This window comes from Clupea harengus, chromosome 4, assembly GCF_900700415.2.
Source record: "Clupea harengus chromosome 4, Ch_v2.0.2, whole genome shotgun sequence".
In the NCBI taxonomy this organism is placed as follows: Eukaryota; Metazoa; Chordata; class Actinopteri; order Clupeiformes; family Clupeidae; genus Clupea; species Clupea harengus.
This window is the reverse complement of record NC_045155.1, coordinates 8,257,347-8,272,214: the sequence shown is the minus strand read 5'-3', so window position 1 is coordinate 8,272,214 and position 14,868 is coordinate 8,257,347. Positions and strand designations below refer to the sequence as shown.

At 41.2% G+C, this 14,868-nt stretch overlaps 1 protein-coding gene across 3 annotated transcripts in view; it reads right to left on the bottom strand.

The window, feature by feature from the left end:
- Window positions 1–2,618: 2,618 nt before the first annotated feature.
- Window positions 2,619–14,868, bottom strand: part of LOC105906838 (RNA-binding protein 39-like) — a 16,320-nt gene continuing 4,070 nt past the window's right edge. For 2 of the 3 annotated variants that reach the window (XM_031566001.2, XM_012835059.3), the window contains 14 exons: window positions 14,620–14,790; window positions 13,466–13,531; window positions 13,272–13,328; window positions 11,774–11,891; window positions 10,815–10,967; window positions 10,485–10,622; window positions 7,153–7,218; window positions 6,831–7,035; window positions 6,455–6,532; window positions 5,493–5,525; window positions 4,926–5,028; window positions 4,329–4,434; window positions 3,555–3,633; window positions 2,619–3,436 (listed from right to left, as the gene is read on the bottom strand). In XM_031566001.2, the coding sequence (XP_031421861.1) occupies window positions 3,336–3,436; window positions 3,555–3,633; window positions 4,329–4,434; window positions 4,926–5,028; window positions 5,493–5,525; window positions 6,455–6,532; window positions 6,831–7,035; window positions 7,153–7,218; window positions 10,485–10,622; window positions 10,815–10,967; window positions 11,774–11,891; window positions 13,272–13,328; window positions 13,466–13,531; window positions 14,620–14,790 (1,474 nt within the window). In that variant the 3' untranslated portion in view covers window positions 2,619–3,335. The remainder of the gene's footprint in view (window positions 3,437–3,554; window positions 3,634–4,328; window positions 4,435–4,925; window positions 5,029–5,492; window positions 5,526–6,454; window positions 6,533–6,830; window positions 7,036–7,152; window positions 7,219–10,484; window positions 10,623–10,814; window positions 10,968–11,773; window positions 11,892–13,271; window positions 13,329–13,465; window positions 13,532–14,619; window positions 14,791–14,868) is intronic. The other variant, XM_031566002.2, reaches the window with a different exon arrangement.

The following is a 14,868-nucleotide window of genomic DNA, read 5'->3' as shown; positions in this document are numbered from 1 at the left end:
AAAGATGTTGGTCCTTTTCATGCTTCCTGGGCTGGAGTAGCTAGCGTAGCAATGGCCATTGAAATCAATGGGAGAGGTAATCAGTCACTCTCTCCAAGTCTATATAATAACTCAATGATCCACCGTACAATGTCTCCCCATGAGTAACTGCCTGGCCATCGTCCTTATTTTTGTGTCCATTGCAGAGATTTGGTTTGCAGCCACAGTTCTTCTTAGCAGTTATTGTATTTGGTGTTTGGCGGTCATCATTTTAATAGTTCCCCTTAATACCTAAATCATTTATTAGTTCTTTGTGACCAGCACACCCATAATTCAGGCACCAAATGTTGGGCCTTTTGGAACTCTTGTTTTTATCCTTATCTTGCTTTGGTCACTTACCTTGGAAAATGATGACTCTTTTAAGCAGATACATGCTTCTTGCTTCTACAAACGAAAGGACAATTCAGTAATGGGACTACTGTTGTCAGGGGGAAATAAACCATATACAACTCCAATGTAAGTTTTTATTTTCATTATGTTTTCTTACATGTTAAATCAACAAAAGGACACAAATTCTGCAGGTGACCTGTTGACCACTATACCCTGTAGAGTAAGATTTATGACAGTCTCTGTTGTAATGGAAAACCCTACACCAGAAACTCTATTGGTATGGCGAGGCACCACATTTTGAAACTAAATTTAATAGGCTTGTCCTTAGGAGATTTCTTGGAAGAATGTCTCCCATATTATAATATCAGTCTCATCTACCTCTGAGGTGGAGCTACTCGAAGATTGTTTGTTTATATTTTATTGTTTTCAGAAGAAAGCACAGTTTCACATTATATAAACAAGCTCAAGCTCTCTCTACAACATGACCACTACAAAATTAACAACGACAGAGATGAAGAAGAAAAATAAAAATATGAAATATCTACAAAGTCACTACGATAGAAAGGCCACTATGAACTCATCCAATCCAATAACACAACAGCTAAGTAACCAAAATCTATCATGTATCCTGGCAGTAGTACACTAAAAAAAACTATGTCCCCCAAATAAGCAAGCCAGATGATTGTGGTGGGAGTTCAATCCCACATTTTGGAAGCCTTTTTAGCCGCCCAAGAGCCAATAACAAAGTCCTGCTTTGGCAGCTCTTTGTAGTGAGCACAGACTCATAAAGCAAGAGGAGCAATGGTTCACATCTCCTCTGAAACTATGAAATTGAACCATTTTTAAAAGGATAGGGTGCCACGATTAGTACTTTAACTGTGGTCTGAAAAAAATTCCAGAAGGTTTCAATTTATGTACAGGCCATAGCCAGTGAGCACTGACCACAATTACATTGCAAGTGATTGGATCAGCTCAGAACATCCTTTCTCTGCAAAAAAGACCAATGTGATTTGCACTACTTTACCCACATAGTGCCCCATGTACCATGTTATCGTGGCAAGATTTATAATGAAAATGCCTCAACACCCAAATACTTAACACAGCTTAATAATGAAAGAAAATATGGTCCAACACCCCTTTCTCTTAACAGAATTGCCAAATTATAAATCCCACTTTACACTGAGACAAGATGTGCCTATGGCCGAGCACATCCCTCAGTTAAATTACACAAAACATTAAGGTCAACAGTGCAGTTGTTAGACAAGCATTCTGTCAGGGCCAAGACCCTTAACAGTTCTTAGACAATACAAACCCCAAACCCAATGTTTTGTATAAACTACAGTGAACTGGCTCATGTGGCAGGCAGGTAAAAGAATGCATTCTTTTGTTGTTTGTCTTTCCTTCTTTTTGTTTTCCTTCTTATTTCTGACCATTACAAAACTAAAGACCAATGAAAATGCAGGACTGTTTGCCAGACCAAGGGTCAAAATGCTGTGCAGTACAACGCAAAGTGGGCCACCTGGTAGGTGCTGAACAAACCGATTAGCTAATATTCTTTTAATTTTTCGCCAGTGTTGAGTTCATCGCATGTTTTGCAGGAGTTAAGGTTAACAACCCCTCAAGTTGTATAATTTGAGAGGTGAGGTAAAGGAACAAAACATGATTTTTGCACCTGCTATGTGCCAGAAATTGTTAATAAATGTGTACCACATCTCATCTGGATCTGTTGCAGGGAGCAGAACCAGAGGTTAGTTAGAATTGGTTGTCATTCTAAGAGCCTCCATCAGAAATCCTCTGATTCTCACTCACATCTGCATGAGAGATGACTCTCATATCCTCACACTGATTTATTAGCCAAGTAAAATAAACTTAATTGATCAAGCATAAACAGATTCATACTTTCCATTGGTGAGCTGATTGTTGCTTTTCTTCCTCATGCTTTTCATTTATTAGGAAATTCTACATGACATGGGCAGCACATGTTCAGCCTCGAGACAATGCTACTCTGTTGGTGAAATTGCGTTATAGCACATTTTGTCCCAGTGGTCTTCAACTTTTTGGTCATAACATCAGTCTGAGTGCATTTTTGGTCCTACCCTAGCCTGGCTCTACCTACCCTGGCGTTCTCTGTAGTAGTGCCTGGACAGGGCACCAATACATTCTCATTCTTTTTAAAAACAAGCATTAAGACTGCAAAAATAACATGGCGGGATTACTAAATCTGATCAATTATTACACAGTTCAAAGAATTTGTTTTAAGCAACTTTAATCAAGACATTCTTTAGAAAAACAAAATTCTTGATTACAAAAAGTTACAAATGTGGTCTCTGATCATCCACCCCCATTCTGTGTGTTTGTGGTGGGGCACCAAGAATGCAAGAAACCTTATATTCTTCCCCCCCTTTCCTGACCTTTTGATCAAATGCACCATAAACAAAAACTGTGAGTTGCAAAATGTATGAAGACTAACAGGATGTGTCTATGTACAGGATGAGCACAGGACAACTCATTTGGAGCAAGCTGCAGCTCCTAGGCATGACAAAATGCAGAGGCTTTTCATTTTCCAATTACATACAAGTGCACTAACGGAAAGCACACAAAAACAAAACAGAAAAACAAAACAAAGCCCTGCTTTTCATAAAGAACTGCCGCAGCCTTCAAAATAATCTCTCTCCCTCGAGACCCACCCTGAAAGACTCCAGTTATGAAAGGGGCACTGTGGACACTGCTCTCAGGCTAAATCAACTTCATAAAAACCAGTTTGTCACCAGCCATACCTTCGGCAAAAATCCCATGCCTGCACCCAGACTCTTTGACAACTGTACTGGGTCGGTCCAGCTGTACATGTGTGGATGGGGTGGGTCTTACTTCTGGAGAGGAGCTGTGGGGGCTGGCTAGTGAGCCCCTCTGAGCGGAACTTATGTACATGTTTAGAGTGGCGCAGAGCCAACACAGCAGGCGCGGCATCACCGGCGTGTGGCCATCAGTAGCTGTGTGGCCGTCACCGAGTCTGGGAACAAGTTGTGGTACGTGGGCAAGGGCACGTAGGCAGCCGTGATCATTTTACCTGAGGGGGCAAAACAGACAACACAGCACTTCAGCAGCCTGCGGCGGCGTACATACATCTAAGCAAAGTGTACATTGATTGAAACTGGAAAAACAAGCTATTGAAAATAATGACTAACCTGCAAACCAGCGTCCATGGAGGCCGTTAACTGCGGCCATGGCGGTAGGAATAGTTGGACACTTGACATAAACATTGCCCTGAGGGACAAAGGGATGAAATCAGCTTTAAAAAAAAAAAAAAGAAAACTGACAACACACGGAATAAATTCATTCTCAGATGAAGATTTAATAATTTTAGTGCCACATCTGAATGCCTGACTTCCCCCATACATACACACCAGCTAACCAGTACCATATCAACTGCATTGTTGAAGATATGGGAGACTCGTAGTTTAGCGGCAAAAAAGGGCCATAGGCCGCCATAATCTTTAACAGGTCAATGTCACGTTCACTTTGGTGTACCTCTTTTTGCATAACGTCAGAAAATCCAAAAACAATGATTTTGCATCCAGATTTTAAAAGACCAAAAACAGCAATAAAAGGCGAATTAAATCCCAGTGACAATATGGTCTATGCCTAATGAAAGACAGGATTATTCCAATTTGCCAAAGCAACCAAAGAACCAACTGGCTTACCACACACACAAAACAAGATCTCCACTGATCCATTACCAAGTGTTGTTAGCATTGTGGGATATTATGACAAACATTTCAAAGCAATGATGCAGCTACCAAACACCAAACGTTATTAAATTTCCTTCGGCCAAACTTTTCAGTCGCTGGTCCCCACCCTTGCCAAAATCATTGGAGCAAGTCAAAGTTTACCAGTTTTCATCTGCAGTTTTTGTTCTCAAGCCTGAATACAGCATTGCATTGCATATTTGATAGACTTACCTGAGGGGAGTTCTTGTCCACATATATGTGGACTATTCCTCCATGTTTGTTGCACTCTTCAATAACATCATCCTGGATCTCTTGATCCCAGCCAGGTTCATTTTCACTATGGGGAGATCACAGTATTACACCAGAGTACATCCAGAGTACATCCAGAGTCAACCCGCATGGAACTTGGTGCTCCTTTCTACTTTGGGTTTGTCTGTAAAGCTTGTGTTTTCTGAATTCATTAACTAAGTCTTAACTAAGTCTTGCATGCAGTTACACGTTTTCAGTGAAGGACCATGGGTTTTTAATTATTAGGATTTATTGTTTTTTTGTGGCAGGAAACATTGTTTTTTTTCTGGGGGGGGAGGGGGGGGGTTGTCTGAACTGTCTGAACTGACTAAACATGGGTTGAACCTTGGTCAAATAACCCTGACCCAACCCTGGTCATTGGTGAGAAAGAAGTGCATCTCACTGAGTGACTGCATCAGGATTACAAACACAGAAAATGCTACTAAACAAATCAGTACACACCACTAAGAAAAAGTGTCAGAGTGCAACAGAAGGATATCAGAAGTAAGTACTGATGTCCTGGAAGAAAGGGGCACTCACGCCTGTGGGCTGAACATGTTGGAGAGCTGCAGGCAGTGTGTGGCCAGAGGCTGGGTGGGCAGGTTCATGGCCTGGTTCATACTGGGCAAGTTCATTGTTTGGGCTGCGAGAACAAAACAAAAACACAGAACAACTTCAATCCAACTGCCTGCCTTGTGATTAAGACCAAAACACACCACACTCTGGACAGTGATTCTGATACACATTAACTCTGGTCTCTTTGGCCAGCACAAGTGATTTTGTATAGGTTTGTTAAGATTCCACCTCTCATTTTAGTTGAACACAGGCCATTCTATAAAAGATGAATACTCTTTACATGACCATACAGGGCTGTTTTGAGTTAACTTCTCATTGTGGTCTTAATGTTCCACTTCTCTGTAGCAAAGACGTCTTGGAAGTGGCATAACAGATGAGGATAAGCATTAGACTAGAGAGAGGGGGCAGTTGTCCAACACCACTGCAACACTCCAAATCCCTTTCACCAATACAAAAGTAGTGAAGAAATGAAAGCAAAAAAGGATATGTGCATGTCTTCTTTTTTTAATTAGATGGGTAAATCAAATTCACCTTCTGGGGGCTGAATCAACATGGCTTGTAAATCTAGGATCAGAAGAAGAGAGATTACAGCATGTGCACCAGCAGCACACAAAAGATCAGACGAATAGGAGTGAAGAAATGACCACACACACAGAGAAGATGGAGTAAAGTCTCATCTCAAACGTAAGCTATTATTTCTGGTATCGCTCAACTAAGACGACGGGTGGCTGCCCTCTGTCACAATGACAGATTTGCTACAACAATGGAGTTCATGTTGAGTCTCTTCCTGTTTACTTAGACAATGGACAGACAGATACCAGCAGTCTCTGCTTGTTTGTGGCCTGTAACAGATGAGGTTGCTGGAGACATACCCATCTTCTGTTTGCCAATATAGCACAAAAGTAGGTGTTCATTTTGAACATTTGCCATCCATTTACCAAACTGCCCACATGGATGTTTACTTAACAATTGTTACTTACAATTGATTTAATTTATTTTTAGCTAAGCCATGGATCTCATCTGATAAAAACCTCTGTTATAATGAAAGAACAAAGCCTAACTCCTTGTTAAGCTGTACTAACAGATATCTGTACTCCCTTTATCCACGTGGTGAACAAATATGCCTGTCAGTATGATACTACTAGACACTCAAACCCCCCCCAAAAGAAAACCCTAACCCCCACAAAAAGAACAGGGCCCATAGAGTTCCCAGGGTTCTTGTTCCAATGTGGTGCTACTCATGTCAAATCCTCCCTGTCCTGCCTCCATATGACAGAGAACATGCACGAGGAAGTGATATAAAGTGGATTTCACAACGGTAAATATCTATGAGGGGAGACTATGCCAGTGCATTCTGTAGACAGTCGCCAACTCCGGCGTCATGCAGTGAAGGAAAGTGAGGAAAAGTAGAGTGGGTGAAGGGATCTGAGAAATGGTGAGGATGGAGGGACGAGTGTGTTACAGGATGGAGTAGGAGTGGATGGCACACTGACCTGAAAGGTTGCCAAAGGGCATGGATCCGCTCATCTGAAGGGCTTGTTGTGCAGCTGGAGGGATTTGGAGGCCTGTGCCTGAAGACACACAAATATGCACATATCAAATCACTGGCCCCCACCATACTAGTTTTAATTTGGTTAACGAAGACTATGACAAAATATGTTCGTCGACAACCTTTATTTCCATGACTAAACGAGACGACCCCAATGCCATGAAACACTGTGACTATATCAATATGCAATACTGTTGATAAGACGACATAAAACGGGATTGAAATGTAGTTGGAAAATTAGCCAAAGAGAGGCTAAATGGGCTAATCCTAGTTAATACCTCCCATCTTTCACACACACACACACACACACTCCCCCTTACCCTCTGCGAGGCGGGCCATGAGTTGCAGGCGGCCAGTGGTGCCTAGGTCGATACCAGTGCGCTCCAGCTCATCATTGTCCAGGAATGAGCTGGCTGTGGATGCGTCTGTCCTCTCAGTCACATGACCCACCTTCATGGGCCGGCCAGCCAGCTCAAAACCGTTCAGCTGCTCGAGAGCTTTCTTGGCGCACTCAGCATCTGCAAACTGAACGACCACGCAAAACAAACCAAATGAAAATACGATGGGTGCATGACAATGATCTGAAACCTAAAATTCAGCAATAAAGGAAGGACAAGGTTTTGGGAGTGCGTAGGTACGTACAGAGATGAACCCGTATCCTTTGGAGCGTCCGGTCTCGCTGTCCATCATGAGCTGGATGCTTTCGATCTGAAGTGGATTAGACACAAACGCACTCCAGATAACCAAATATGCACAAGCACTGAAAAAGTGAGTTTTTCATAATATGTGCCCTTTAACATATACATCATAAAACATTGCCAACCATGATGTCACCTACACCTAAGTAAAAAAAAAAAAAAAAACGGTCTCAACTAGGGATGCTCCGATCTGATCGGCGCCGATCAATATCGGCCGATATTCCCATTATCGGTTTTGATCGGCGTCCTCAAAACGGCCGATCAAACATGGCCGATCAGATGACATAAAATCTGCGAGAACTACTATCAGAGACGTTTCAATAAAACGTTAGAGATAGGCATTTCAGGCCGCCAATGGTAAGAAATGATTCTCGTGGTCGCCTCGCAACCTCAGGCTGAACCTTTATTAACCCCACTGTTTCACTTCATAACAGCAACAACATAAACTAAATGTATGACGTGGCTCCTTTTTCGTGACTTACATTTTTCTACTGTTCTTAGTTGTTTGTATTGGGATAGTGTGCTGCTCTAACTACATGTGGATAGTTTTTCGTGGTCTTACTTAGCCAGTTGGACGTAATATTTTAGACCAGCCAGAACAACGCACACGACCGGCATTATTTAATAAATGGAATGGTTGCCATGGCGCAGCGAGTGTGTTATAGCAGCTCTCCAGCTTAAAACAAAAATAATACAAAATTCTTCCTATTACCTTGTTGCTATTACACGTGAATTTCCATAACAGGATTAACACAAGTGTATCTATCTATCTATCTAAATCGATGTTGTTAGGAAAGGGATGACATTAACAAGCCACACTTTAATCTATCACTGTTTAATGTATTAGCAGCAGACCATTTTACAAAACCGGTTTTTGAAAGTGTCAGCAATGAGCAAATCTGACGTGAAAAGATTTTTATTATAGACGGAAGTTTCCAAACGGTAACTTACACAAACCAGGGTTATGGCGAGGTGCGCGATGTGGAGCGAAATGGGAAACCCCCCCTGCGTAATATGCCAGTTGTCACTGTCGCATTTTAAATCCTCAAACTTGGAGTGCCATTCTCCACACACCTTGCTAACATAGCCCAGGAGTTTCCTAAAGCAGACCTGCCAACCTGCACGCATTTTGTGTACCAACCACGCAATTCCTAGTCAAAATACGCAGGTACGAAATGCCAGCTGAAACTACGCAAAAAAAAAAATCAATCAATACAAACCTATACTGTACATTTATTTAAACTACATCCCTCAGATTGGACAAGATGCTACGACCTTGTGCCTGTGGTTCTGTAAGTTACTGTAAGTTGTATTGTACCTCAGCAATGCATTACGCCTCGGTGGATAATAAAGTAGCACTATCCTCCCTGACCCGCAATACTGATACTAGTGCTACTTTATTATCCACCGAGGCGTAATGCATTGCTGAGGTACAATGGGAAGTGGGGGAGTAATAATCAAGCACATACAGTAAATGTGACCCTAATGTTAGCATATAAAACGTTAAAACATGTGTTCGGTAACTTAACGAGATGATGCATTTCAAGGGGTATATCCTTCAGATAAATTTGTATAAAAAGTTAGCCGTAGTAGCTAGCATCTGATGTGATTCGCCTGGTTACGAGACGGCTACGGTGTGAAAAACTGATGAAGTAGGCTAATTTAGCTGCAGTAACGTTAACTCAAACGCCACGGAGACTGTTCTAACTTTGAATCGCTCTGTTGGGGGCAAAGTGACCATTGCAAAGGTGTTTGACTACAGACTGCTAACGTAGCAAATAATTCCTACTATTGCAGCCAGTCAACCGACCAGCCTGGCAGGTATAAAATAATCATGACGATTTTCAGTCTCGTTACCAAAAACAAGACCCAATACAGAGCAACCCTGAGCACTGACATGATAAGCGCTTTGGTGACAAGAAAGGTGGACTGTCTGTCACATGGAAGGCTTCAGTGATGCTCTGCTCAAAAAGGCCAAGTCGCCAAGCTATGAGGCAAAGCAGTCAAGAGCAAGTGCCACTGGAAGTAGATAGATGGATACTTTATTGGAGCTTTAAAATATATATATATATATATACTGTGAGATAGGCATTTATATATATAATATATATATATATATTCTTTAGAAGTGCTAAATGATGCACAATGTAAAGATCTCTTTTCATTTATGGAATTCTTGTCAAGAAAATATGATTGTATTGTTTATTTCGCCGCTGATTTATAATGTTGAATAACAGGATGATATGGCGGTGAGTGGGAAATTGACCGTATGCAAAGCCCCTGCCAAACTGAAACTCCCCTGGTACTCAAAAACTTTCTTCAAGGTTGGCAGGTCTGCTAAAGGCACAGAGCTAGCACAAGGTAAATACTTTAAAAACATCAGTCAGATAAACAGACTCCACTTTTCGAAAAGTCACAAAGTACTCTGAAACGGTCACGTTGGCATTGTATCAGGTGGGATATTGCTTGAGCAAAAAAGTAATATAGTGAGGGAGAGGTTGTGAAGTCTTGTGTACGTGATGTCGTTGCTATCCTCATATTGGATATTTGCCTATAGCCTGTTTATGTTGCAGTTAAGTTTGTATTATTATTTTTCCACAGGAAAGCTACTGTATAAGCTCCAAGTTCTCTTGAGAGCCTCTAGATAGTGGAATGTTGCACGTGTTGTGATTTTCATTTAAAGATATATTTTTATTATTATTTTAATATTTATTATTATTTACACATTTTATAGTAAGCGAGAGAGCTTCTACACTGGAATGTTGCACGTTCCCTGCAATAAAACAGATGGTTGTCAATTCATGATACTCTCTCGTCTCGTAATTTAAATGCTTAAAATACAATACCTATGTTGTTAAGAATAATTAACTTCATAAATAATGCTACACAATAAATAGAAAGCTTCAATCGACACCGTGATCGGTATTATCGGATCGGCAGATACTGATTTCAGTCATCGGTGATCGGTGATCGGCACCAAAAAACCTGATCGGAGCATCTCTAGTCTCAACCTCATATTGTTGTGACATGGCTGAAATGCAACATTGTGGTCTTTGGCTGAATTGATCACCTTATGACGGGAGGATGCTGTATCAAATCATGCCACAACAGATTCTCTGACACTGGAATGCGAACATTTGGCTTAACTGTGTGTGCTGAAATATACTTTTAGAGTTGGAAAGTAGGCAATGGCTGGTATGTAGACAATTCATCTGGGAATGGCTCCGCAGTTATCTTATAAAAGCTCAGGATCAGAGGATCAAGATGAAGGCATACCCTGCCAAAAGGCTCGAAGATTCCTCTCAGCATGTCCTCTGTGATGTTGAAGTGGAGCGATCCCACATACAGACGCATGGGCCCAGCGTTGCCCTTCTGAAGGTTATTGGCCATCGCAGCTGCCCTGTTTTTCTCTGCCTACGGGCACACACAACCGCACACACAAGAAAATGAAAGCGTCATCTCAAGATGTGATACACAAATGTAAGCCGTAAGTGTACAGCCCACTTGGAACATTAGACACACACACACACCATAAATGTGCTCTTGCCAGACCCCCTCACCTAATCTTGTTCTATCAGATATGCCCCACACACACCCGCAGCTCACCTGAGAGGCCTGCACGATGATTGGCACTCCAAGTAGCCTCTGGCCTGTCAGTCCAATAGCCAGCGGCACAGAGGTGGCTTCCAAAAATTCGACATAGGCAATGCCCTTTGACCTGCGGGAGTTTCTGTCTGAGATCATCCTGACATCTCTTACCTGAAGAGAACAGTCGGAAAAGATAAATATAATAAAATGTAATACAATGAAAGATTAATATAGCTAAACATAATAAAATATAATAAATATAATACAAGGGTAGACCCCCTTTTTTTAATAACTTGGTCTTGACGCAGGTCACCTCCTTCAGGTTACAGCAATGCATTACAAATGCATGAAAGTACACATAAGGCATGCTAGAATGGAGTAAACAGAGACGAACGGCAACTTTAAAAATGCAATGAGCGATGAATAAGATATTGGCATTGCACCTACTAACAACAACAATAATAATTGCTTTGTATCAACAAAAGGTTGAGACTGTGAGAAAATTATTTTAATGAAAAACAAATTAAATTAAATTACTGCTGGCTAACTCTTGATCTCTAAGCCATTAGTTCTACTCCTCTGGCTAAAAGATGTTTTTAAGTAGGTCATGGGAAAACTGTGAGGCCTACGTTTGAGAAACACAGCACGAGTGCCTGATTATGCATAAATCAGATAAATCTGGTTATGACTACAGGCTTATAACTACAGGTCTATACAGGCTTATGACTATAGGTCCATATAGGCTTATGACTATAGGTCCATTTAGGCTTATGACTACCAGCCTACCCGTGTTTTGGGTGAGCATGTAAGACTAAGATTTAAAAAGGATGTAGCCACCCCGAATTAAACAGCATAAAAAAAGAATGGCCAATTCTGCTGCCAAGCTGCATTAAACCTAATCGAATTATATCAACAAGAGGCTGTAAAAAAGGGATATGGGGAGACAAAATGGAGGAATGGCATGGTTAGGGCCCTACTTTGCCAACTGCCGAAAAGAAGTCTTCCAAGTCTCTTGGACGTATACGTGCTGCCAGCTGCATGCAGAACACAGTACGTGCATCCCTCTCCTCTGGCGTCAGGTTGTCTATGGGTTGCCTGTGAAGAACAGCAGCAGCTCATAATCAGACAACAGGACTCAGCAAATACAAACAGACAAACATTTGTAGGCATAAAGGGTGTTGTGTAATATTATACATATAATATATTCAATTATACTAGTTTGGGCATTTGGTATTATTATTATGGGTCCTAGCAGCAAAGCTGCCAAAAAAAAAGTGTTCATGGAGCAAAAAAATGAGGCCTAAAAACACCCAAATTGGCAAGTGGGTTGGAAATGCCACCCACTACTCAGGCGCATTAAATGACACTCATTGACTTCAATTGTGATTCATTTTCGCAATTACCTCAAACGGATTCACCTTCAGTCAAAAGTCTTTTGTCATTTCAATCTCTCAAGTCATCTGCATCTTTGCTTTACTGGTCTTTTACTCTAAAAACTTCATATTTTCCAGCCATATCCAAAAAATGAACAGTGAAAGTGAAAAGAACTAGTCAGAGGCTGTCCATCTGATTCTTACGAAATTCAGTATAGGTCATCTAGAGACAAGGCTGACAAATTTAAAATCAGGGATTTTTAACTGGTCAATCTGTTTTGATTATACGAGCCAATCACATTTTTATCAAAATGCCCAAGTACTGTAGATGTCTTGTATCTCACCAAGCACTGCAAACCTTGGCAGAAATGGCCAGAAGGTGGCACTACAACAAATATGATAACCACAGTTTGACTGGGTGAATTAAGGAATTTCAAATCCCAACAGAGGCTCTGCCTTCTGAGCGACTGTTGCCAGTTCACCCACACCGTTGCATCAGTGAGGTTTGTTATTTTAGGGAAGTGTAAGTATTCTCTCAAATATCAGCAATTACCCAAGTTGTTGCTCCTTCTCCCATTTGACCACAGGGCTGTGATTGGTCGAACCCATGATTTTTACCTTGTGGGTAGTAGCATGCTAACATTAGATAGCTGGCTCTGACACCTCGCAAATCCCCTCAGATTTTTCAGTTACAATAACAGGGTTTTTACGTCTAATAGAATTTTAATGGAATCCATCACATTTTACAATGACTACTCCACAGGTTACGCCTAATTATTGAATGAAAATGTTCCATTCCTTTTCTAATAAGTTAGTTACGCTATGTTGTTTCAAGTGCATATAATTCATTTAATAACAAAATTAACAATTTCAGTGGAAATAATTACACAATTAATTCCATAAGACTAATTGGACCTAAGGACAAATTTCATGACTTTTCCAAACTTTTCAATGAATTTCATGACTTTTCCAGGATTTTCATGACCACGGGAACCCTCATTATTACTATCATTATTATAGTAATAATTGATGGTTGTACTTCAAAATGATACTTAATATGTTTATGACCTGGTAAACACATACAAAACCAAAAAGATTTTACCTGATTGGACTTTTGTCTTTGTTCTTGAAGGGACTTTTGCTTCTGGAGCGTCGGCGACTGCAAAAGGGACACAGTGTAAAAATACAGGGTCAGGTTTTATCAAAGGTCTATGTGTATATGTTGTGAGCGTGTATGTCTTCATTATTAGCAAGCAGGCAGCCACCCACATGATTGAGGAATAGGATCATAAAAACCTTAGTTTGGTGGTATGTGGTGGGCCGCCCTTCCCTCCAGGACCACCGTTAAATTTCGCCCCAAAGCTGTGAAATAAAAACAAGAGTTTTTTTTGCAGCACATACTACTCAACAACAACTAAACTATTGTAGCACGACAGCTGAGATTGTCTGGAACTAAGAGGCCACCCTACCAGTAGCTTTATTAATGGACTTAAAATCTCCTGATGTAAAACAAAAGTTAAAAAAGGTCTGAACTGTAGACGCAGACCCTTGAGAGCCAGAGCCACTTAGCACAGCACAAGCCATAAGCTTTTATGGGTGAACAACCATGACGTATTACTGTGGCATCTATAGGCTCTTTCTGACAGATGACAAAAAATGCTGTCAGTTTTTTGTATGGTAACTAGTTAGAGTTTGAATACTTTGAGAAAAACTAGCTAAGACCAAATCAGCTGAAAGCCTCATTATAAAACATACGCACAGTTTAACCTAAAGGTGTGTATATGGCCCCATCCAGAATGGTTTCAGGGAGTTAACACCCCTAACCCATTCTACTTTCTGTATGAAAAGGCCTTCATGTGAGTTTCACAACATCCCAACTTCAAATGTAACACTTGCTTAGTTAGTATACCACTTCGTTCGACACCCAAAATGGCCCCAAACATTGTACACACACACACACACACACACACACACACTATAGAATACATTAGTAATATTTCTGAAAGAAATGAAGAATGAGCGTCCGGCTTAGTAGTAGTGTGAGAATTTCTCATGCAAAATATCGACTTCAATAGTGTGACTGCTTTCAGTGAAAATCCTGTTTAAGGATCCTTGATGGAAAATGAATTTAATATCTGTAGAAATTACTGTACTCACATTAAACTATTCTGACCCGTTATAAAGCACATTCCTGCAGGGACCGGTGAGCTAATAGTCACAGGGAAACACATCATCAAAGGACCCATGATTTCAAAGACGAATACGCTGCATACAGGCCAGTAATTCTACAGAAATGTTTTCACTCTACTTCCACTTCCTCCTTGCAATGACCAGGACTCACTAACAGTGTGTTGTGTTTCATTAATGTCAAAGTAAATATTGACAAATTAATGAATAGCGAGTGATGGGAAGTTCGGGGGGAGGTGGTGCTGGTGAGAGTTTACACATACAAGGGGCTCTTCTTTCCACGTTGCCAGCCCTTCCGCTCTCGGCTGCGTGAGCGATGCTTGTCCTTGCTGCGCGAACGCCGGCGCTCTCGGCTGCGGCTCCTCTTCTTCTTCTTGTGGTCCCGGCTCTTACTCACACGACGCTCTGGACTGCCGCTCCGGCTCCTGTGCTTTCTGCAGACACACACACACACACACACACACACACACACACACACACACACACACACACACACACACACACACACACAC